Genomic DNA, 25,046 nt, shown 5'->3' with positions numbered 1-25,046 from the left:
GTGGTCTGTAGTTAGTTATTCAATCATGTTCGTTTCAGAGTACCCCAATGGTCGGAAATTTGGCTGGTTTGCACGCCTCAAAAGTTGCTCTACCGCATTATGTAGAAGGGTTGTCGCAAAGAAGACCGGCGTCAAAGAATGTAAACGTCATTGCGACATGGACACCAAATGTAAAATGATCAAATACAAACGAACCATGAAGGACTGCTCCTTGTGTCCGTCGACCAAGCTGTTACCGCGTATAACGGGAAAAAGTTGTTGGTATAAATACGATTTTTTCTGGAGAGGTTGGTACTTAGTTATGTTGTGTTATGAGGTTAATCATCGAGGCTGCTTGCTCATTAATAATAGGCAGTAGGTCATCATTTGAAAAACTCAGCAACCTTCCTTCCCAACATACATTACAACAACATACATTATAACCAAATTGCAAGCGTAGTCGGCCACTGCATTTTAGTTGAACGTTCGGTAACCACTTTTTTTCCTGTCTTTCACTTCACGTAGGAACAAATACATTCAAACCTATTTTGAAGAAAAAAAGAAAGAAGACAACAATTGCGCCTTCAGAATCAGCGCAGAAAGGTGTTTTTTCAATTCAATGGCACCAGTACCTTGACCTCATTCATGACCTCATTCATGACCTCATTCATGACCTCATTCATGATCTCATGCATGACCAAAAACTGTTGATGCATTTTATGCTAATCATGCTAATTATCTATCGCAACTTGAATTTGTTTCAATTTAGTTACAAACATGGATAATTGGATGATACTACGTCGTCTGTGTGTCGATACTGAGTCCTACAGTCCCAGTCACCTCACGACTGTTCTTGAGTGTGTCAGACGATGTGATGCGGAGCCCGGATGCGTGATGGCGAAGTACAGTTCAGCGGCTTCACTTTGCTGGCTCAGCAAGTCCCGCAAGATGGCACCTTTGAGCAGCGGTTGTGATGGAAATTTCAAGAACATTTATGACTACTATGTGGAACGTACGTACACTTTCTACAATTGCACGATCTTCAGGATTGAATGTACAAGCAGATGTTTTGATATCTCTTACCACACTCGCCAATTTTTCATTCAGCGTTAGACCTATGCGATGAAGAGAGAATATGTCCAGACCATTCAAAATGTATCTTTGAAAAAGATCACAGATATTGCAAATGTCAAAATGGATTTGAGCAGCATGGTCAGACTTGTAAAGGTGCGCGAGAAAAACGAGTCAATATCTAACCAAATCTGACCAAATACTCCTAAACTCCACTGCTCCTTATTTAGATGTTAATCGAATCGTCTAACGAAAAGTCAACATCGCACACGACATTATACGATCTTTTTTGCAGATATCGATGAATGTTTGTTGTACCAGGGGCTATGTGGCGAGCATGCGCACTGTATCAACACTCTTGGCAGTTATAAATGTTCATGTGATCTTCACTATATTGGAGATGGCTTTATCTGTTTGCACAGTGAGTTGGATTAAAACTAATATATTTTATTCTATACTCATGAGAGAAAACTGATATAAACAGACAAAAGATAGGCTTTACATTATTCACTTTTTTTTCTTGTTTACTACAAACAGATAGCGATCAGCGAGCAGCATCCTTCGTCGCTGGCCTAGATTCACCGAACTGAGAAAAAAGAAGTACAAGATTTGAAATGTTTTGGTAGTTAACTGTAATATTGTAGAGATAATTGGACTCTAAACGGTATAAATCTAATCGCATCACCTTGCTAAATCTGTGCAAATCCGGTATAATCGGTATATTTCGAGAATGTTTCATATACGGATCAATACAGAGAAATATAAATTACTGCATTCTGACGCCTTCGTGAGTAATTTGTTTGACAAAGAAGTGGTGCATAAAGTCTGATATGATCAGACTGTCTAAGATCTACGCTGTTTATATGGCGATCTCCTATAGCAAGCTCTTTTACGATCACATTTGTTCGATAGAAAACTGTTGTAGAATCATATGAACACCTGATTTTCAGTATAATAAACGGGACCTTTGCAAGCGTACCAAATAGATGAAAAAAAATGGGTTTTTTCGGCTATATGAAATGGAAGAATCACACACGGGGCGTATAACGATTCTATTATTTAATTATTGGCAATTTCATGACGTGAATAAAGGATTTGACCTAAGCTACCAGACAGACTGCCGGACAAAATTTTAATTCAGTTGAAATGCAAAAAGCCTGGATTTTAGTTTTACTTTGCTTTTTCTTTGCTGAAGGTTTTGCAAAAGAAGGTATGTATGCCACAAGGAGATTCATAAACTGTTTTAACTTTTAAGAATAGCACGATTTCTTTCTTGTGCATGATTAAATGAACTTTTTTAAGAATAGCACGATGTCTTCATCCGCAGTGCATGATTAAATGAGTGTTTTAAGTCAACAAGACGCTTTCATTGATAGACAAACAGCGACGGCAACGGCGGGAATCTATGTGTCGAAGTCCTATAAGCTACCAAAGTAAAAAGCATGTAAAAACAGGGTGGAATTGCAACAGCATTTGTGATAAAGATTCTCGCTGTCTTATGTCAAAGTACAGTAAAAGAGCACAAACATGTTGGCTTTTTGATAGCAGGCCAGGCCCTAAATGTTCTACAAAGATCGACTTTGGCGTCAAAGGTAATTTAAAAGAACAACAAAGCATACTAGTGAAGATTAACGCATTTAACTATCAATTTTGAAGGAATGAATCAAGCCTACGAAAAGCATTATAAGCCACCCATAAAAAAGCTAAGCACATCAAATCGACGGCGGTCAGTGTAATGTTTGCAATCTCAGTCATCAACGGTGTTGTTCTTTATTGCAAACTTTAATAGTTATACAGCTGAATCCATGTTACATAACTTTCATCCAGACGTTAATGAATGTAAAGTCAATCGTAAATTATGTGGAAAAGATGCTGAGTGTTTCAATACTCACGGGAGTTTCGATTGCATTTGCTACAAAAGTGGTTTTGTATGGAGGAAAGGAGTAGACTTATGTTCAGGTACATGCACGAACAATTTAAAAGAGCGAGATTGATATTTACTTCCTTTGAGAAAAGAAGGCTAGCTCTCCCTAGCTGGTTATCAGTTTGCCATTGTTTTAGTAAAGATATCTATTCTCGTCCTCCTAGATTACAACGAATGTCAAACAGCTATTTGCGGTGAATATGCCGATTGTCAGAACACAATTGGCAGTTACAAATGTTCATGTTATCCTGGTTTCAAGAAGTTAGAAGAAAATGACTGTAAAGGTAAGTGTTGCATGATAGCACCACAAACTATACTCAACCATTTTGGCTCCATAGAAATATTAAAACTTGTAATAAAATTTCTTTGTCTGAGTCAAGATTACGACGAATGCGGTCAAGAAAATATTTGCGGTGAATATGCCGATTGTCAGAACACAATCGGCAGTTACAAATGTTCATGTCATCCTGGTTTCAGGAAGTTAGAAGAAAATTCCTGCGTAGGTAAGTGTTAAATCACTTGCATGATAACACGTATACAAACTACTCAACCATCAGTTTGGCTCTATAGAAATATTAAAATGCATGTAATAAAATTTCTGTGTCTGAGTCAAGATTTTGAATTGTTTTCAGACGTGGATGAATGTGCTGCAGAAACAAGACACTGTTCCAAGAAGTCTAAGTGTATCAATACTGTTGGAAGTTACACTTGTCGATGTAATAATGGTGAAAAGTTTTGTGAGGATGAAAAATTACAAACTGAAGCACCAACAACAGAAGCAATCACGACGACTAGCAAACCACCAACAACTATCGCTGCGACAGACATTCCAGAGAGTAATCTCTTTAAATCTTTACAAATATGTTATAGAGAAGGCGACAAACATTAACCTTTGTGTTTCTTTGTATTAATTGTCTTTAGATGCACTTCGAGAGCCATGGATCTCTCATCCTAAATTGTGTATTAGTGTAAAACATTACGAAGTCATTCGAGAGATTACCACTGAAAGAGAATGCAGATGGCATTGTGAACAACAAAAGAAATGTGTGCTGATTCAATATGATACAGATTCTGGCGAATGTTGGCTTTGTCACGATCGAGAAATGAAGCCGAAGACCGGTTGTAAAAAGCCACTTGATTATTATGTCAAAGGTAAACGTTTATTCTTAAATTTTGCAATGGTCTTACTTGAAGATAAAATTGGATAAAAAATCAATGGCTGTAATTTTCTGTGTAATTTGTCCAAATCAAAGCATTGTTGCATGCTAAACACTATTTTATTTATTCTAGGTCGAAATGAGTGCGAGGGAAAGAGAGGGAAATGTCATCGTAACGCAGTATGTAAGACAAGCAAAGGTCATCGAGTTTGTCAATGTGTTTACGGCTTCAAAGGAGATGGATGGAACTGTAAAGGTATGTAATATCAAAAGTTTCGTAATATATAGTTTAGCAAGTCTTAAAACAACTACACTATACTGTCACAGATATAAACGAATGTTCATATTACGAGGACTTGTGTGGAGCCAATGCGAAGTGTGTAAACAAAATTGGAAGGTATTCTTGCAAGTGCAAACGTGGTTTTAAACGCGAGGATGGAAGATGCAAGAAAAGTACGTTATTGTTTCGCATTCAGTGTTGTGGGTATAATTTTAATTGACGAGGTCAAACATTAGTGAGACAATTGTGAACTCTTTTCAACTGTCCACGACTTTCGAGCGACTAAACTTTATCACGTACTGAATTAATGCAATTAATTTCTTACAGAAGAAAGTTCAATAATTTCTAAGCCGAAATACGACTACATTAGTCAATGGAAACGAGAACACGAGAGTAATGCGGCGACTTCTGTTTACGCTATTACAGCTTCAACTGCCATCTCAATCGTTCTTCTTCATCAGTTTTTCTCGTTATAAATGTATCACTATACTAATTCGCTCCAGAGTGAGATATAAGGTTTATGGTACATGAAAGGTATATACAAGATACTTAATAAATTACATTTGACTTTACATGGGATGCTATAAATCGTTTGGTACCATAGTTAAAAGAATATTGTTATAGTGAAGAAAATTGATTCTTAGGGTTCACAACAGCTTAATTGCTATCAGATAAGAAATCTTAATCTTTAAAATCTGTTAACTAACGCTGGGATACAATATTTGCTCAATCTTTTGACTGCAGGTCAAACATTTGTTCTTATCTCTGTTACGCCGTTTTTGTTAATTATTTTGCGCGATTTCGGTGTTTTTTTAGCTGAATTGAGTGCAAATGCGACGCAGCTGCTCAAAATTGTATTAAAGTAGTAATGAAGGTTTATTGGATCTTATTTTCATGCTAAACACCAACTGATAAAACAAGCGAGTGTTGAAAAGCACCTTTTGCCCCTACGACTGCACTCATTAGTGTTCATTGCTGCAAGTCTGGAACATTATTTGTGAAAATGGCTCAATTTTTTGGAGTGCTGTTTTTGACATTGTGTCTAGTATATTTTTCTGAAAGCGCGCCTGTCCAAGACAAGGATTTTGCGTTAGTGAGTATTCTTTTCTTCTTCTCCACTTGAGTTTCTAATATATGACTGTGATTGTTATAGGTTTTAGTAAATACACTATAAATGGATTAAAGCAAGGCAGAAAGAAGACCTGACATAGTTCTAGTTCATATTAACGATAAAAATGAGACACTTTGTCCTTCCAAATCACTCGTCATGCAGGTTGAAAGATTCACAATTAAAACCCATTCTTTTTCTTCAGAAATATCTCATGAAGTATAAATACTTGCCAATCGGCAGAGCCACTGGTGCGGACGTCGGTGAAGGAATAAAACGTTTCCAGCAATTTTTCGGCTTACCTGTCAGCGGTCTTTTAGATAAGGCAACCAAGGATCTGATGAAAAAACCTCGCTGTGGAAACGGGGATCTGGTACAAGGTATGTGTATAACTTTTTCAGGTTACTGAATCATTAATTGAACCATAAAGAGGTATTCTAGTCCAGACGTCTCGAAACTCAGGCGCTGGGCCACAGTAGATTGTGTGTCTCAGTGCAGCATTCAAGTTTTGATGATCTTTTGGAATATTTTGTAGTAAACATGAATGGCCAAACAAAGCGCTATGTCACAGCAAGTCCTTGGTCAAAAACACATCTAACGTACAGATTTATAAACCACGGTCAAGACTTGCACTGGATGAAAGTAGAAGAAATAGTTGCAGAAGCTTTTACTTTCTGGAGCAGAGTGTCTGGGCTCACTTTCTCTAAATCAGCTACAAACTCTGCTGATATAAATATCCTGTAAGTGGTGAAGAATGTCGACTGAATTGGCTGTTGAAACTGTTTAAGGACTATGTGGATTAAAACTATGGACCACCATCCCATGGCGGGTAGTGCCTGAGACGATCCATAATCCGCAATACATGATTCGACTTATTCTGAAAACACTCTTTAGATTTGGCCGTTACAATCATGGTGATTATTATCCCTTCGATGGTCCAGGTGGCACCTTGGCGCATGCGTTCTTCCCCTCAGATGGTCGAGTACATTTTGATGAAGACGAGACGTACACTCATCAGACATCTTCTGGTACTAATCTCCTGTGGGTGACTGTGCATGAGCTGGGTCATGCTTTGGGTCTTCATCATACTAATATTTATGGTGCGGTCATGTATCCGTATTACCAGGGATATAAACCAGACATGCAGCTACACGAAGATGACATCCAAGGCATTCAATCTTTGTATCGTGAGTATTCGTTGCAGTAGTAGTAGCAGTAGTCTACATTGTAGCTTGATTTCAGTAGCTTTGACTGGATCTGATCTCTTTTATTGCTTTCTTCTCAGCTCCCACTGGGCCAGTTACAGATCCACCAGCAACAAATCCGCCAGTTCCACCAAGCACCCAGAAACCTACAACTCCAGTTCGTCCACAAACTACCCAGACAGGTTCGTAAGATCTTCAAACCGTGACTATTTTAGTAAGAGTGTAAGACTGATCAGAGCGAGTTAATGTCATCTCCGGGTATGCATGGCAAGATTGAGCCCCGGTTTAGAAAAACACTGCGCATCACTTGGTGTCTTGGTTTATTCATTTTCCTCTTCTTCCAGACTGCAAGGACAGGATATCGTATTGTAGTGATCTTTTGGCGGCTGATTATTGTCGAATTTATCCCGACAATATGTCTTACTGGTGCACAAAAACCTGTGGAAGATGTAAGTAAAGTGAATGAAAACAACACTGGTTGACATGATAATATTAAGGGACGATGAACGTTTTAAGATTTTCTTTATTGATCGATCTTTTGTTCATCCGTTTCCAGGTTGATCAGTTGCATGATGGCAGTGTTTTCTGTGTATGTTGTATTAGTTATCAATGGAAGAAATTTGGGCGATAAATTCATGATATTTGTTGCAGAAGGAAAGAGATAATAAAAAGAAGTCTAAACGATATCTATTCAATAATCTATTCTTTTTTGGTGTCCTAGTTCATCTGTTGTCAGCGAATGTACATGCTACTACTATATAGTACGTGGTAGTCTATGTAGCCTATTAATTTCGTCATTAAGGTGGGAGTCGTAGGGAGGTATCAGCTTTCACCATTATGAGGAATATATTTTCGTGCAATCGTGCGATTATATTTTATGGTCGGCAGCCACTAATAAAAAACATATTTGTGGACAAAAGATTTCACTGATCAATAATCAGAAACAATCACTCTGTCAATGACGGCATTCATCAACGTATGCAAACGGGCCTAATAAAGCGTAACATACTTGAATGACAGTTCAACCATCTCACGAAAGAAATCTTTTTTTCCTGAACATTTTTGTCGTGATTCTTTATTTATATTCCGGCAAGGGGTCGTTACGTTAGTTTACTAGGACTATTGTATATTGACCTCTTCTATCACCTCTATCAAGTAAACTGTATAAGAACCTTATATCTTTCATCATCTTCAATCTCAAGTGCTTTCTGGGCACTTGAGAGTTTTTACGCTTGTTGAATTTTTTGCGCATTTGAAATTCTTGTGCTTCGATGCGTTTTGCGCACGCGTACAACAGATAAATCTGCCAAAACAATTCACGGGGGAAAATGGCCGCGACGAAATAAACGAGAATGCTTCAACGTCTGTCGTTTCGCTACGATATCCTGACCTCTTAATTGCCGCGACAATCGCACAATCCTAAAATACAGGTATAACCTACATTATTCTTTATTCCTGATGGAAAATACTTGTCATATAACGTATATGCCTGTCAACACGGTGCATATTTCTTTACGACTTAGTTCGCCTACTGTGTTGACATGCTTCGCCTGTCGACCTGTAGGTAAAGCCTGCAGCCCACGACCTGACGAGTTTGTTGTATAGATTAATGCCTCAATTTAGCTTTTTACCCGAAGCAACCGACCAAGAGCTGGTTATTAAATTATTAAACGTTTAAACTTTCATTTATACGTAAATAGCGGCATACATTTAATAATGATAATTTTTACTTTCTATTCATGGCTGCAAATGCATTGCTGTTTTAAACTTTAAAGTGTGTTTCCGAGTGTTATATTCTAAGGGCTTCTGTGAATTAAGCGTTATAGTATTACCCCAGATAATTTAATAAAATATTCTTCGCTAACACAATAAGCCGGGTTTAAAACGAGCAGAAATATTTTGTCACGATCATGTGCATGTTGTTGATATTGACTATATTTTATTGTCGTTTTGTCTATTCAAAACTCTTTTGTGATATTGCTAATTGTCAACTTGTATAAGTGTATAACACTCGTGGTTTTGTGGGGCCAAACACCTTTCGAATGTTTCAGATCTCGCTTTCATACAGCGATGTGAACCCCAAATATTTTAACTTTCCTTCTGTGTTGTTTGTGCTTATTGAATCATGGTAATAATCGCATTGAAAATCTAAATACATAAGCCATCAGATCAGATGGAACTTGCAAGAAAAAGTGTTACAGCATTCAATATATGCAAATATTGTAATGTGAAAATTTATGAACAAGAAACTGCAGCAGATCGGGCGAATGAAGCCAATAATCTTTAACCTTTCACTTAAAAATTTTTGTTTTAATTCCTTAAAACCACAATTATTTTGCCCTTTCGGCATTTACGTCTGAGGATCATTCGAAATATATTCCAAATTTTCGTGTGATGTAAAGCAAATGATTAATTGCTTTATGTAAAAGAACCTAATATCATTGAACACAAAGGTCTACGTGCAGTTAAAACAATATTTCAGGATACAGCCATATCCGATTTCACTCTTCAGTAAATGTCAATTGTATAATGTCTCATGATACGTCTATTTGCGAGCGTCAGCGATCAGATCTCGCCGTTCGCTTTCAGGTAGGTAAGATATTTCTGTTCTAATTAGCCATGAAATACGATTCGTGAAGCGATAAAACGTTTCCCGAGACTGGTGTTGTTCGAATTAATATGAAACGTTATATTTTTGTTGGTTGATGTGTTGTTTTTAGGATTTACACTTAATTCCATTGTGTACACTTGACAACTGTTAGAATGAATTTACTTGCATTTTTGACCGAATTCAACCACTTTTGATTAGTGCCAAGGATTATTACCATGGAATCGGTTAACCTCGTACACACGTGGGTTTAAAGGGAAAATTTGTGACAAATTACCGCTAATTTGTAACATTTTCCTCGTTCCATTTGTAGATTTCGTTCGAGGAAAGACTGCAGTGTTTACATATTCATTAACACTTCAGAGAAACTGAGCTCGTCAAGATGTCTATATTAGACGCTACAACCGCTCCAACTTTAAAGGGAAAGTAAGTAAAAGAGCAATTTGAACATTTGTAATTCCATATCTTATCCTTCTGTTTACAAGATATACGCCTTTTAACCTTGAACCATTCTTTGTTTGAAAACTGTTACAACATGTTCAGTGTTTTGATTTTGTTTTGAATATAATCTGGCATTTAAAGCATTTGCCAATGGTCATAAGTAATAGGATAATTGAATTAATTAAATTAAGTGCAATACATGGTACTATTGTATTGTTTGCAAATTAAGAGGGTGACAAAAATACAACACTCCTTTTATTCCAAGACTGCCTCACTTGACATCTATGAATTTGTTCCAATGTCATCAAAACATTTAAATATTTTTGGGTGGTAACGAAAAATTTGAAATCGGCATCCAACTTTTTTTCTAAAAAATATTTAAAACTATTGATTGGTCATGACCTTAAAAGAGCATCATGTTTCAGTATTTTATTGGGATTAACTAACCCAGTTGTTGAGCATTTTTTCAACAAATGATTTATTCCTTAGTATTGAAAATGAGTCTATTCCACGAGATCAGGCAGAGCAAATGCTACAAGATTTGATCAATGAAATGAGTAAGAAAATATAATCTTGATGTTTGATATAGCTGTGCTTAGACCTAATTTTTTAAGAGCTGTAGGATTGATTAGTATTGTATGTAATTTCACATGTATTTTGTTGTAGATGATCAGAATTTTGACTCGATAAAGTATGCATCATACAGAACTGGAGCCAAGCTTTCCTTTATAATGACAAAAACTAATTGTGAGTTATAACAGTGACAGCACAATGGCCCTTAATCTGGTACCATACAGCTCTTGAGTCTTGAGAAGCACATTATTTGTACTAGACCTGAAGAAGGGTGTTTAGATTTCCACTTGCAGAGAAAGAGTTTACTGACAGAATATTTGCATACCTTCTTTTAAATTTTGACAGAATTATAGTAATAACCTAGTTCAGCTGGACTGTTCTCATTTAACAAGAAAATATGCAAATATTTTGCTAGTAAACAGTTTCTTTGGAAGTGGAAATCCAGCCTAATTGATCATTTTTATTTGACAGTGAATCTTGTGGATATATACAACATGATAGAAGCATTCCGAGAGAATAATCTGCATGTATTAGATCATGAGAGTGACATTCATGAATCACGATTGGAAGCCGTACTATCAAGTATATTTTATGCATTAAATAAAAGGATACCTTCCACTACTGATATTGATGTTGAAAGATGCATTGCTCTGGTAAAACACTGGTTACTTTATGCCTATGACAGGTGTGTGGATGAAAGTAAGAAATATAAGAGATTGTGTTGGATGTGATTGAAGTTGTGTTGGCAATGATTGTGAGAATGGACTTGCAAATAAACTTAGATGGTGGTTTTGTAATATAATAGTAATTAGGATAATACCACAGCACAGTTTTGATTAACCTCATCTTTAAATAACTCCTTTCTTTCAGTGATGCAAATGATAGGATAAGAGTGTTATCTGTGAAAGCATCACTTTCAATGTTGTGCTCAGGAAGACAAGTTGATAAGTTGAGATGTGAGTTCTTCATTGCAATCAAATTACAATTCAAAATGATGTATCTTAATCCTGAACTATTTATATGCAGATGTATTTTCTCAAGTGTCAGAGCAGAATGGCAAGTTAAATTTCACCAAATTCGAAGCATACTTGAAAGAAATCTTGAAGGTACATTCAAGTTTTATTGATTGCTGAATAAAACCCGCTAGGTTGACACCATCTTTCTCTTCAACAACCAGCTTCCAGAAGCAGTTGGTGAATCTCCAACATTTGGTTTCAACGAAGATGTAGTGAATTCATTCTTTAGACCAACTGGGGTAGGTAGTAGGCTCATATACACAATGTAAAATCAGTTAAAATTGGGATGGAATTTTTCATGCTATTTGTTTTTGTAGCCTCTGAGACAGGATTCAACAACCTTAGAACATTTTCTTGACTGTATTCTGGCCAGCGATCCTCCTCCATCATTGTTATGGCTCACAGCTTTTCATAAAATTATTTATGCTTCAAGAAGTACGTTTATTTTATTTGCCTTGCCACACAAGTTATTTTCCACACCACATCTGTTTAATACTAGACAATTTTTAGTTGCTTTTGGACAATTAAGACTTGCCTTCTACAAGAGGCCTAATGTAAAGTCATATTTGTTGTACTTAAATATATTTATCTTTTTAATACAGCTAAACATGAAGTTGCTTGCAAAGTATGTAAGAAAACTTCATTCAAAGGTCTACGGTATAAATGTTTACGCTGTGTTGGCTACACTTTGTGCCAGGTAAAAGCTACTTCTATTTTCTTGAATATTTCCAAAGGTTGTTTATTAGAATTTTTTTGAATGGTGTTCATTTTAAGAATAAAATACTTGTACAATTATTATTTGATATGCATTCACTTAATACACAAGCACCACTTAAAATCTCTTTGACATCATTCCCAGGATTGTTTTTGGAGAGGCAGAGTAGCTGGAAGTCATGCAGTTGATCATGACTCAAGAGAGTATTCAACCTGGGTAAGTCAACCGTCCCTCAATGATCTATATCCCTAATGGAACATATTAATTACATTTTCTCTTCATTTTTTCTCCACCAACTTCTCCAGAGTGAAGGTGAAAAGGGAACCAGACTTTCAGCTGGTAAAGTAACAGATCCTCTACCGCCTAAGGTACCTGATTATCCAGAAGAGCCGAATCCTGATCAGACCATGGATATGACAAATATTGTGTAAGTCATTTAATATCCTTGAAATATAAATTCTCTCTCTTAAAGACTCAAGATTGTACATGTTTTATTCTTCTTTCACCAGGCCATCAATTCAGGATTACTCTACTATGAATGGTGTGTCGCATTCCACTCCAAGCTCCTCAGGCAAGCTAAGTGATCCAGACAGTGCAGACTCCAGGTTAGTGGACAGAGTTACTGTATGCCTATATAGTGATCATCATAGGAACATTGTAGTTAATAACTTGAACTTTCACCCTAATCATATCTCATGCGAAGCACTGTATCTATATAACTTAGATTTCACTATGTGGAAGGAATATTACCTCGGGTAGTTTATATAATTTGGAAAACTTCAACATTTAACTTTGATTCTTCTGCTTTTGTGGTGATTCTAGAGTGGATGATGAACATAAACTTATAGCTCGCTACGCTGCCAGGTAGGATAATTTGGATTGTTTCAGGAGATTAGAGAATAGCTGTGCGACGCAACTCCTTTTGTTACGATCCTTTCTACCGTGTTGTTGTTATATACGTAGACATTACTACACGGTAAACAGTATTCCATTTTTTTTTCTTGTTCCGTCTCTTGGAAGATTAGTAAAGAATTTCTTGATTTGATTAGATTGGCTGAGAGCACGGATGGGCCACCAAATGCGAAGAAAACCCCAGCAGAACTAAAGGAAGATCTGGAACAGAACAAAGCTAAGCGAAAAATCATCATCGACCTTCAGGCTACGAACAGGTAATCCTATTTTCCAGTACCAATAGTTGTGGTCAGGGGGGTTCCCCAATGTTCGTGCTAGGGTGTGTCAATTAGAAATCATAATCAGCAATTATAATCAAATTAGAAAATGAAAATAGAAGAAATGTGATAATTCAATCTGGTTCATGATAAGAATGTGTGAATGCGGTTTTTTGTCACTTCCAGGGAGTTACTTGAGGAGATTCGGAATCTTCGTGAAGTACGGGAGGCCGCCGCTGACCAACCAAACGGAGCAACAACGGACCCAGCACAGATGGAGGAACTAAAAGGATTACGTCAGAAGAAAGATGAGCTGGAATTACGGATGAGCGCACTACAAGAGACTAGGAAAGAGTTAATGTCGCAGCTGGAAGGATTAATGAGTATATTGAAGGTTAGTGTCGGGTATTAATGTGATTTGGAAATTAAATCTTGTGTATTTGCACTAGATATTTGAGTCTAAACAACTGCTATTTAAAGAGTATTTTCTGGATTGTGCCACGCTGTTTAAAACAGTTGCCTCTAATCAATCAGAGTTACAACGCCTCTAGGGGGTAGACTACTGGCGGAGGTAGTTAGCAACCAGTGGTTCTTAATTTTTAATTGCATTGAGTGGACAGAGTTGGCAAGAGATTCCTTTCCCAGTTAACTCGTAACTTATTAACCCATTATAATATTGCATTGTAGAGGAGACCTTTAAACGCAGAGAACAAAGTGGATTAATGGTGTTTGAATTGTATTTTATCTTTTCTGCACTCAAATCATTCTGGTGATTCCAAGATATAAGATATATAGAAACCTACAAAGTTATTCTGCACTAAAATGTCTCTGACAATCATCTATAGCCAAATTTCTTTACCATAAATACATAGGTGTGCCTTATTTCTTCTTGTCATGAAATACCCTATAAAATCCTTCGAGCTTATATCACCATTAATCAGCACTGTTCACTGTGTTTTTGTTCCTAAGTTCCCTCAGTGATTGCACATTAATCCTGATACAACACCACCATTTCTCCACATTAATCCTGGTTCAACACCATTTATCCACTGTGTTCTCTGTGTTCCAGGTCGAACATCTTTGAGTTCTGGGACAAGACGGACCCTAGTTTTGGAAGTCACAGGCGAAGATCTTATAAAAATATATAGGAAAATTATCGGCTTTCCAATTGAACTGTCTAATTATAATAATATGAGAGAGCTCAAGCCATAGTTCATGATTTCAGCTCGTAACTACTAATAGATTTTAAAAAGTTACAAAATTATTATATTAATATGTTAATATGTGGTTCATTAGTTTGTAATCGTAAATTCAAAGTGCCACATTTCTCAAGACCTCCCCTCGGAAAATTCGCGGCAAAAGCGTTTATAATTAACGAAAAATATTTCAGGAGTTACATATAGTGCTACCGTAATTATGATGTAAAAAAACGCCTGGCAATATAGCGGATATTCTGATCGTAAACCCACTTGTTTAATTGAGACTATAAGAATGTTTCGCCTAATTTTTATTTGAATATTGATGTATCTATTTTCAGGTATACTCTCTGTGTTCATGTGTTCATAAAAAGCGTTAAATGAGACTCGTTCCCAGGGTCTTTGCCCTTGTGAGAAGGTCCTGGGTACGAGCTTAGTCTTAGGGCATTATTTCACCAACAAACAGACCTTATACATTTACGCATTACCACTCAATATGTTACGCATATTATTCGTTTTAGATTCAAATATTTTAATGTATAAGTTGAATTAGTTTATTACATATAGTGTAGAGTTTATGATTATATAAAAAAGTATTTTATAGGTTCACTTTGTTTGCATTTATGTTGAGTATTCGAAAGTACAATATATTGAATTGTAATAATGGGAAAAATATTTGTTTCAGTCTTTTAAGGCCCGTTTACACTAGCGATTTCTTCTGCGATTTTCTTTTTTTGAGAGATGTGAACGAGTAATTAGTTACGAATGCTCTGATGTATAAGAGGTCTTATTTGAACATCAGTAACTATTCACTCGTTCTCGTTACCGGGGCCCGTAGTTTGATCGTTTATAATGACGTAAAGCACGAAAAGTCTGATGTTATACAAAATTCGATTGGCTCGTTTAATTGGGTTTCTAGCCACGACTTCGCTCGTCGAGTAAACGACTGTTCGAGGGTGATTATGTGGAAATTACTCAAACATCTTAACTTTTAGGCTGGCTCACCAAGGACTCGCTCTACGCCAAGTTCACCATCGACCCTCCCCAGGAACCAGGACTATAAGATACGTTCCCTGCCGAAGCAAAGATCGGGCCAATCAATGCACGGTGACAGCAAAGGTAACCCAAGTCATCAAGGAAGAAATCTTCGTAGTGATTTACTTCACGCTGCTGACAATGTCACGAACGCGATGTCGTCACTTGTGAATGAACTCACTTCAGGTGAGTTTACAGATCAGTTTATTTGAGAGAGAGGGGCCTGACTGGTAATAGGAGTTAGGTTAAGGTACCCCCTCTTTCCCTATACACTTCTCTGCAGTCTGCAGCATTGGATAAACGGACCTTAATTCGAATGAACTTCTGTTTAAACGTCAACAACAGATGTTTTTTACACGATCATATGTTATAGAAGATGACGACGATGATGACGACGATGACGATCTAAACAACAATATCAGGTCTAACGGGATGCCACCAATGATCTCCGCTGACCATACGAGCCGTCCCATCCCGGCAGAAGGGTGAACAGTTAGTATTTCTTGAAGGTATAGTGAACGGCGAAGCTAACTAATCTTTTCTATCGTCTATGTGTTTATTCTACTTTATGGATGTCGCTCTGTTAACAAACTCTTGTGTGACAAGCCTTAAAACATCAAAGCTTTGTTGAGATTTTAGACCCGTTTGAGCAAAGCAAATATTCTATATGTATGAACACGGTTATGGACAAATATAACGCTTCAGATTCGACAATCTTTAAAGCATCAAACCTTTGTTTAAATTTCAACCGTTCCCGTTTAAAGGGAAGCAAATATTGCGTCAATTAACTCGATTACGGACTGCGTATAACTTATATAAGAAGCATCAGTTCGACAAGCCATTGAAACTTCAAGATTTCGTTCAAATTTTCAACCGTGCCTGTTTCGACCGGTTACTTTCGCGGTTTGGCTTGGCTCGCTTTGGTTGAGAATAAACTACACACTGCATGTATGAGAACACTTTAGGCAAATTTTGAAAGAATCGTTTAAAAGAATTAACGTTTGAAGTTTGGCGATACATTCATACACAATGCAAACATTTGCCTAAAATTAAAAAGCGACGAGAGCTATTTGTTTCTCCAATGGAGTGCGGCTCGTTTAAACTTGTCATCTGGAATTCGCTGAAAGTTCTTTCGCTCAGCAAAATCATTTGCCTGAAGTCAGTGAAGTGGGTTTAATAAAATATATAATTTTGTTTTAACTACCTTGGTTTGTTTGGCTTACATGCAGGATGAGAACTTAGGAAATAGGCAAATGAAAATTCGATTGGTAAACACTCTATCTTGGGGGGAAAAAAGGGAAAATTCAGCAAATTTGTCCGACTACAAAAGGTGTCTAATGAAAATTTGTCTAATTGGATGCATGCTCTAATGGCTTTATTTGCTACTTCATTAATTCCTTTAAGTGCCTTCTACACCCAGTTTCAAACAATTATCCTAGCTTTTAGAGATTGTTTATACTAACTGGGCCAGCTTCGCTAACCGATCTAATATCCAAGTCACGAATCTTTCACATAAGTTCACCAGCCACCCGCGAAGTTTGTGTGCAAGCCTGCGAGGTCTGGATTGCATGTATTATGCATGTATAAACTATAGTAAATAACCGACTTCATTTCCTGACGTGGACTTTTTTATTTTCTTCAGCCTAGAGTTAATTCTTGGTCTTTGGTTTGCCAAATTCGTATGGAACTTTTATGTTACTATTAGCCATAAGGATAGGCTTGCATAGGAATATATTTTGTCTTATTTTTGTATGAGATGTCTTTTGTATCGACCGTGTATGTATATATATAGGAAATATATATATGCTTTTGTAGTATAATGCATGGTCATAAGTGGCGCAGAACTTATAGAATATGATCATTTGCATCATCTTTTCAAAACGTACATCACTTTGGCGATGTACGAAATCGAGTACTGTAGTTTTCGAAAGGATGTATTATGCAAGAGTCAGTATTTCGTAAGAAAGGCTTCGAAGTAGAATTTAGAGTTAGATAAAATATAATTTGGTTTTAATATTACTGCGTTAGATCCTTGCATTCTCACCCTTTCCTTTCTTTCCATTCCAATCCTTTAAAACTAGCGGATGAACTATTCAAACTTCATACAACTGGGATCACAGAAGGTAATGTAAAGAACCTCAGCAGAAAGGGCCCCATGCAGTAGGCGCTACATATTCTTCCTAGTTCATTTCCTATACAGATCTGATACGATAAAGATTTGTAGATCGATAACAAGCAATGATTTCGTATAATACACAGGTGTTGGTCAGTGTGCGTTGGAAGTGAAGCCTGCAAGTTGCTGATTAAAATTGCCCAAATCAATAGTTGAAGAGTTCGGGCTTCAATATTACTCTTCCTCATAAGTGGACACTTATAACTTAAAGCGAAAGGCGATATTTTAATAGCAAAATATAAGTATGAGGAAATTTTCATGAAGATATACAGCAATCCCAAGCTAGTTTGCTACTAAGTAAAATCTAAAAAGGGCAAAAAATACAAACCTGCATCCACGCGTTAGAAAATATTATGGTTTGTAGCTTGTAAATAATTGATGAAGAGCGATATTTCGTCCAATTTTTTACCAAATGAATGTTCTTGACTTCTACACAGAAAGTGTCCCAATACACGACAGGCTAGAATATCTCATGCCTTTAGTGCATTTAGCTATTTTCTATCTAAAAATATCGCTTTGAAATGCCGTCGAGATTATTTATACCTTAATGTAATTGTTTCGAGACAACTAAACAAAAATTGCCCTGTGCCTATATATTATTGCTGTATAAGTCAATTTGGATCGTCGATGTGGAATCATGCACTTATATTATCGAATTTCATGCCATAAAGAGAATAGACATTGAATATATTTGATTTGAATATATATGCTAGTCAATTTATACACTTCTATAGTTTTACTCTTATTACTTTTCTATCTTTTTTTTGAAGTCATGGCTTTTATTAATTTAGAAGCACGGAATATTTGGCAGATACAAGGTGAACTCGGATAAGCAATTAAGTCTATACGTGTTAGGCCTCGTTATATTTTGGCGTTGCATAATTGCAGTCGGTGCAATTGTTATATTTTTGCATTAAACTTTAATTGACATGTTTAACCGTTTTGCCTTCAGGAAGATTGTTTTGCCTCCTACCAAGTGCCTAATGCACTTACGTACGTTCCTCATAAATATGCTCTCGTATGAATGAATAATAGAAAACGCGTTCTTAAACACCTGTTCTTGCGGAATAGAGTATTTAAGCAGGTTCGTATATCCGTTCGTCTTCACTTGAAACGAGTTCTTTCCACGCAAGTTACGAAGGTCCACAAGAAATCGTCACAATGCATTTCACACACAGGCGTGGGATGTTAGTGGTTTTTGTTATGCTCGCTTTCACCGACGTTTTTGGAAAGATTGTCGAGAATTCCGAAAGCTCATCCCGCGAAAGACCCTGGACCGGGAAAAGAAACCTGGGACAAAACAAACCGGACAAACCAGACGGTTTTGTATTTACTGGCAAGAGAGAGCAACCCTTTTATGGAAAAAGAGAGAACAAACCTGCCCAAGTCATAACTGGCAAAAGAAACGCGGCAGCAGAAGAATTGTTATCTCTTCATTCGGATATAGAATCAGACGGTGAACAACCCTTCCATGGCAAGAGAGAGCAACCATTTTATGGGAAAAGAGGTCAGGCTGACGAACAACCATTCTATGGCAAGAGAGAGCAACCATTTTATGGGAAACGAGGTGAGGCTGACGAACAACCATTCTATGGGAAAAGGGGTCTGGCTGACGAACAACCCTTCCATGGCAAGAGAAAGCAACCATTTTATTTGGAAAGAGGTCTGGCTGACGAACAACCCTTTTATGGGAAAAGAGGTGAGGCTGACGAACAACCCTTTCATGGGAAAAGAGGTGAGGCTGACGAACAACCCTTCTATGGCAAGAGAGAGCAACCATTTTATGGGAAACGAGGATTGGTTGAAGAACAACCCTTTCATGGCAAGAGAGAGGTAGAAGATAATCAACCCTTTCATGGTTAAAGATACTTTGCTACTGAGAAATCAATCTTACCGACCGACCGTTGAGTGACTGTAAACAAACGTTTTGGCATTTAGTATAAAAATTATTAACATAGAAGTGCTTCCTGCATGCCTAATTGTATAGAACTTATGTTTTCTTCAGCTTTAAACAGTCCAAATAGTGTTGTAGAGCAATCAATGTATGCTTTCTTTTAATAAATTAAAAGCGATGTATACTGAGACTTCATATTATTCTGTCTGGTTGCTATGGGCGATAGTTTTCTTATTCTAAGGAATTAAAGGCTTTGCTCAAAATATTGGCAATTTCGTTTGCAAATTTAAGCTTGTGGTTACTTTGTCATCATAGATTCAATTCATCAATTCTCTGTCATAATAGATTAACATTTTGGCTTTCACAATAGGGCATCTACAACTAACACGTTTTTAATTTCATAGTAAATGAACATTTGTTTTCGGGGCTGCACAAAACTGCATATTTTTTATAACTGCTCGTTAGATTGATTTAGATTGTCTTTTTCTGATACGTTTTTAAAATCATTTCATATGCTGGATTTGTTGAGAGTTCAATGGTTTGAGGTTCAACTTTAGTTGACAATATTTATTGGCATTTTCTGGATTACAAAGCGAATAATTTTTATACTCTAGATTATGTCTATCTGCTATAACAAACTAAAGAATTTTATAGGCATCTTTGAATGACCTATCGCAGAAAACTTCCGAATGAAAGCCTAGGTCCATGGGGTGGCATTATCCAGTAGGTAGAAATGTAGGGTGTGATAGGATTGTCTGCTCCAAATTTGTACGAAAAGTTTAAGTTACTGCTTGCTTGGCTCGCACTCAAGATGTTTGCCAATCATAAAACGTCGATTTTTTTCTTGTGAAACTAATAATTAGCTTAATATTCAGAACCGCAAACCCGGCTTGCGAAATGCGAAGCACAATTCATTTATGTAAAAAATGTTCGTGTAGAAGTGCGAGTTTTTGACTTGTCTGTTCTTATCTATCGAGAAAAACGATGATTAAAACAGTAGTGATGTTTTCAGTCGAAAATTGATCTGTTTTACTTAAACATGAATTTGGCGTCTCCTTTTTGACCGTAATTTGAAGCACATGTCCTTTAGTAGCGTGGGGTAAATTAGTCATATTTTGTTTGCAATAAAAATTTAATTAGTTTAAATTAAATTGAATGGAAATGCGGCGAAATATCTTCGTCTGAGCTAGAATTGTCACCGAAGACTTCAAAAGTGTTGCCATAAGCACAAGCGTTCTTTGGATGGAGTTGAAATGATAGGGTTAGATTTAGTTTGCTACAAAACGATCCTCGAACGCAAACGTACCTTAATGCGTGCCTATTTTTAGTTGGCAATATTGGATCCATTGTGTTTGTATAAGATGACGTACTGAACGTGTGTGTGGAAAAAAAAAAATGGCGATTTTTTTATCGTGAAACTCGCTCCAAAAAATGGACAACGTTGAGTTCACAAAGTTGACTTCACATTGTCGAGAGCTGCCTCCGTAAGTATTCTAATTCTTTCTTTATATTTCATAATGAAATCAAGCAAGCAAAATTCTCTTGTTGAACATGGTGTTACTATTGACAACATATTTGTTTACATTTATTTGTTTGCTTTTGATTAAATATACGACAAAAATGTTTATTATAAATCGAATTGTTAGTTTCATTCTACTTGTCTTTAAATTCTAATAGAACAACTGCATGGTCAATTCTAGTATTTGCCATCCCTTGCAAACGTTTGATTAAGTACAGAACTGTAGTTTATTCTATATTTCATTATTTCTATTCTTTAATATGTGTTTAATGGAATTAGCAGCAAGGTTTAGTACCTTTTTGAAATCTACTGATGTTAGTAATATTGCTGTATTGCTATATTAATCTACCTAAATGCCAGTCTTAAAGATTGGGTGTAATATGATAAATATGTGCTTTCTAAATACAGTAATTTTGTTTGTGCTACTAATGACCTAACAATGCAGTGGTGACAATTAAACAGATTTATCTGAAAATATTTTTGGTTAGAACTTTTCTTAAAACCTATGACCAATAAATCAACACACTATATATAAATTGTATTTGGATCATGCCAGCATAAGTGAATATAAATAAAGGTGAAAATTGCTGGATAAAATACAGTATTTCACATCATGCACATATGACTAGTAGCCTCAGGTTTGTGCCTAAACTAGCAAGTGCCACATTTGTTTTTGCAGTATCCAGGAAAGAATGAACATTCACTTTTCAAAATATCTTCACACCAGAATTCATCAACACATGCTCCTAAATAGGGGGAAAATTTAAAATGAGTTTGAAAATTCTGTCTCTTTGTTAGTTTGTGGTGCTTTTGCTGTAGATCAGCAAATAGTGCAGCAGTAAAAGATGTAATTTCATCTGACAGTAACCTACCTGCATTATTTGAAGCTGTAAGAGAGGAAAACAAGTATTTTAGTAATAATAATACTTCATTAATCTGTTTTAGAGTATTACATTGATTTATCATCATTATTAACAGGGCAACCATCGTCATTATAACAATGATAACAATGATGATCTATATCACACCTCCACATATCATCCTATATATGTCACCCTATATATATCACTGTATATGAATATCATATGTTAGCCTCTGCATATACAGTTGTAAAACAGACTTACGATAAAGATAGGTGATGCCATCAATGTCATCCTGAGAAAGTGCTAGGTCTGTACTATATGGTTGATATTGCGCACGCATGATTGATTTGCTGTCTGTTGAATGACCCAAACCAAGAGCGTGCCCAATCTCATGGGCAGCAACTGACAGAAGATTGACTTCTGAGGTTGCTTGTCCAGTGGTAAACTTTTCATCCCGGTCAAAATGGATACGACCATCTTCGGGGTAAAATGCATGTGCAACTACAAAACCTGGACCGTCAAATGGTACTGAGTCTGAGTGACTACCAACGACAAATCTAAATAAATGTATTAATACCATTCACAATCTGCACATGGCTTCTTTGGACAGACAGCAAGACAATTAAAAAGGTAGATTATGATGAAAATCTTGGGAAAATATTCTTAATAAAGACCAGAAAAGAAAGTTGGCTATAATTATGTCTTGAAACAGACAGAAACTTATCCTTACTCTATATTGATATCAGCTGTTGTAGTTCCTTGAACTTCACTAACTGTAAGCTCAGATGCATCAGTCCAGAATTTAAACGCCTTTGCAATTTCTTCTCGTTGTACCTCGTGCGTTAGATCATCGTCAAAACTCAAAATTTTGTAGGTTAATATATTTTTTCCCCATGGCGACTGAGCAAGATATCTCTTCTGTATTCCGCCTCCTGTTCCAAATGCACCTTTACCAATATCTGGGTCACCACATCGACGTTTTTTTGAAATGCGTTCCAGGATACGCTCGAAGACACGCTTAGCTTCATTCTTGAATATTTTTTTCTTAATATTCGCTCCGTTCCGAACAGCAAAATTCCACATACCCTGTTCAATCTGCTCTCCCTCTGATTTTTGCATCGGCGTCGTTGTTTCCGAAATATAGCCGTAAGATTTTAGGTATTTCTAAGATTTAGAAGAAATGAAAAAAGATACGAGATTATTGTTGGCTATTTAGTCGACTTATTTAAATCGGGTTTTCAGGTTGGGAACTTATTAGGTCAAGTATCCATTTACTACTATGTATTTGGATAACAAATCGAAACTTGGTGATATTTTTTATAATTTCAGCCCTGTTTAACAAACGTTTTTCGCGCCAGAGTTTAATCATGTAACATACTTATTTGGCAACACGACACAATTCTGACATGAATTAACCAACATTCCCTTTAACATAAGGGTAAAAATATAATAAACTTAAGATTGAAGCTAGAATTCACCCGCCTAATAGTCCGTCCATCTGACGTCATATTGACCTATGATCTTCCCGCTATTGTAGATCAGTAAAGAAACCCAGAATGCAACTGAGCTTGTAATCTAATCTAATCTATTCTAATTTCAATTATTATTAATATTCATTTCTTCAGGAACTGATTGCTTTTACGGTTATTAACCCACTAGAGTATTTGCATAGCCACTGATCACAATTCTGTCAGTTATTTAAGAAGGGCCAAAGCCATAGAGCTTGTAGCAAGCGATTGAATGAAAAATATTGCACCTAAGATTCAATTCTACGATTATCAATTTCAAAATACAGTATGTGGAAGGTTCTGTTTTACCCAAATATCTTGTTTTATTTTTTGGTTAACGTTGTTTTCCGTGTCTTCCTGGAATAATTTATCGGCCAATTCTTCATCTGTGGCTTCGTCGCTCACAGGGAAACCGAAGGAGCCGCTTAACAGCGCTAGAGCTCCCCAAATCAGAACAGTTTTCATTTCGTGACGTTCTGGCTTGCTGCACCTACCTTACTTCTGGTCTCTTCGTTGCGCGCCAAACCTTTTATATTCCTCAACGGATATGAATGTCTTTTCAATTTTTTTTCAAAAGCATTTCATTGCTCCTACGTATGTTTACTTAGTGTGGTTCTCACACTTTAGAAACATTGTTTAATTGTCGAATAATTTCTTTGTTTGCGATAAGAATTTGTATATTTCATGCATGAAGTTCTGCATCGTTAGGCCTTGTATGGACATTTTTCTTTTTTTTAAAGCATACAAATCAATCATTCTAATTATCTTGGTACATCTTATTTTGTATGAATAACAATCGGAAGAAATGAAATGCGATAAAAATCGTATATTTCAACAAATAAGTAATATTATCAACTTCTATTGGTGTGTTTACGCAAAAGTTTGGATTTTAGTTCTTGTCACTGAGATTAAGATATATGGATTAGCGTATTATACCGCCCACTGGATTAAGCGTGGTAATAACGCTGAGCGGTAAGTTGTAAATATTGACCATTATCAAAACTCAAGCTCTGAGACGCACCCTTCCATTACCCACGCACACGACAGCCTGTCAAACGCCGAAAACATCTTCTGGGAATCCACAAAATTAAAAGCAAGGCACGCAAGTATATTATATCACTTCAAAACCGCGATCCTCTCTAATGCAATCATAAATATTCATTCATTGTTTTGTACGATTTTTTTGAGCTTCTCTACATTTTCATTTATTGAATATATTCATTTCGAAGCACACAAGTCATATTGAAGAAAGGTCTTCTCTACTGATCAGAACAGCAATGCATGGGTGTATAACAATGGTCTTGATAGCTGGGTCGTGTGACGTCCCTACAGTCATTGCTAATCCTAGTTGATTTAATGCTTCGCCTGTCACGTCCCACGACACAAAATCCGACTTTTTGTCGGAACATGCAAATACTCGCAGCCCACAACTGAGGATTCTCTTCACCACCTTCTAGAACCACATCGCATACCAATCGTCTGTTCCTGTTTATGGTATTATTTGATAGGGAACCTTAAAAATATAACCTTATTGTTAACTCATTTCTAAGATCAATTGTTTCTTAAACAAAGCGCAGGAAATGGCAGTTATTACGTGTACCTTGCAGTACTT

At 36.5% G+C, this 25,046-nt stretch overlaps 3 protein-coding genes across 6 annotated transcripts; 2 read left to right on the top strand and 1 right to left on the bottom strand.

Annotated features, from left to right (window-relative positions):
* Positions 1-5,389: 5,389 nt before the first annotated feature.
* Positions 5,390-7,400, top strand: LOC114518333 (matrilysin-like). The gene is made up of 7 exons (XM_028538310.1): positions 5,390-5,504; positions 5,725-5,899; positions 6,055-6,259; positions 6,414-6,706; positions 6,805-6,906; positions 7,069-7,173; positions 7,281-7,400. Exons 1-7 carry the CDS (start codon positions 5,415-5,417, stop codon positions 7,283-7,285), a joined length of 975 nt encoding a protein of 324 aa, XP_028394111.1. The 5' UTR covers positions 5,390-5,414; the 3' UTR covers positions 7,286-7,400.
* Positions 7,401-8,026: 626 nt separating this feature from the next.
* LOC114518033 (dystrobrevin beta-like) lies at positions 8,027-17,493 on the top strand. Of its 4 annotated transcripts, none has more exons than XM_028537925.1 (19): positions 8,027-8,154; positions 9,646-9,758; positions 10,263-10,330; positions 10,440-10,520; positions 10,818-11,031; positions 11,217-11,302; positions 11,373-11,452; positions 11,524-11,601; positions 11,680-11,797; positions 11,965-12,059; positions 12,222-12,293; positions 12,383-12,504; positions 12,587-12,682; positions 12,900-12,941; positions 13,127-13,246; positions 13,433-13,640; positions 15,438-15,663; positions 15,854-15,986; positions 17,120-17,493. In XM_028537925.1, exons 2-18 carry the CDS (start codon positions 9,715-9,717, stop codon positions 15,964-15,966), a joined length of 1,863 nt encoding a protein of 620 aa, XP_028393726.1. In that variant the 5' UTR covers positions 8,027-8,154; positions 9,646-9,714; the 3' UTR covers positions 15,967-15,986; positions 17,120-17,493. The 4 variants fall into 4 exon arrangements, with proteins under 4 accessions (XP_028393726.1, XP_028393724.1, XP_028393728.1 ...); XM_028537923.1 differs by having other exon boundaries at positions 15,851-15,986; XM_028537924.1 differs by lacking the exon at positions 8,027-8,154 and adding an exon at positions 8,208-9,313 and having other exon boundaries at positions 15,851-15,986.
* Positions 17,494-21,095: 3,602 nt separating this feature from the next.
* LOC114518479 (matrilysin-like) lies at positions 21,096-24,278 on the bottom strand. Its single transcript, XM_028538479.1, has 5 exons — positions 23,744-24,278; positions 22,657-23,090; positions 22,188-22,483; positions 21,936-21,950; positions 21,096-21,809 (listed from the first exon to the last, which is right to left on the bottom strand). The coding sequence occupies exons 1-5, from the start codon at positions 23,897-23,899 to the stop codon at positions 21,715-21,717; spliced, it is 996 nt and encodes a 331-aa protein (XP_028394280.1). The 5' UTR covers positions 23,900-24,278; the 3' UTR covers positions 21,096-21,714.
* Between the last annotated feature and the right edge of the window lie 768 nt (positions 24,279-25,046).

The sequence above is a fragment of the Dendronephthya gigantea genome, unplaced genomic scaffold, assembly GCF_004324835.1.
Source record: "Dendronephthya gigantea isolate DGI-Jeju-01 unplaced genomic scaffold, DenGig_1.0 000010F, whole genome shotgun sequence".
Taxonomy (NCBI): domain Eukaryota; kingdom Metazoa; phylum Cnidaria; class Anthozoa; order Malacalcyonacea; family Nephtheidae; genus Dendronephthya; species Dendronephthya gigantea.
The sequence above is the reverse complement of the archived record's forward strand: the minus strand, read 5'-3'. Positions and strand labels throughout refer to the sequence as shown.

Bases quoted from the DNA above. Each gene is read 5' to 3' on its own strand.
- LOC114518033 (XM_028537923.1), top strand. From the start codon at position 9,715: ATGTCTATATTAGACGCTACAACCGCTCCAACTTTAAAGGGAAA. The intron at 10,331-10,439 runs GTAAGAAAATAT...ATTTTGTTGTAG, and splicing joins AGATTTGATCAATGAAATGA to ATGATCAGAATTTTGACTCG. The intron at 12,505-12,586 runs GTAAGTCATTTA...TTCTTTCACCAG, and splicing joins ATGGATATGACAAATATTGT to GCCATCAATTCAGGATTACT.
- LOC114518479 (XM_028538479.1), bottom strand. From the start codon at position 23,899: ATGAAAACTGTTCTGATTTGGGGAGCTCTAGCGCTGTTAAGCGGCTCC. The intron at 23,091-23,743 runs GTAAAACAGAAC...TCTAAATCTTAG, and splicing joins AAATAAAACAAGATATTTGG to AAATACCTAAAATCTTACGG. The intron at 22,484-22,656 runs GTAAGGATAAGT...ACATTTATTTAG, and splicing joins ACAGCTGATATCAATATAGA to ATTTGTCGTTGGTAGTCACT.
- LOC114518333 (XM_028538310.1), top strand. From the start codon at position 5,415: ATGGCTCAATTTTTTGGAGTGCTGTTTTTGACATTGTGTCTAGTATAT. The intron at 5,505-5,724 runs GTGAGTATTCTT...CTTTTTCTTCAG, and splicing joins AAGACAAGGATTTTGCGTTA to AAATATCTCATGAAGTATAA. The intron at 5,900-6,054 runs GTATGTGTATAA...AATATTTTGTAG, and splicing joins AAACGGGGATCTGGTACAAG to TAAACATGAATGGCCAAACA.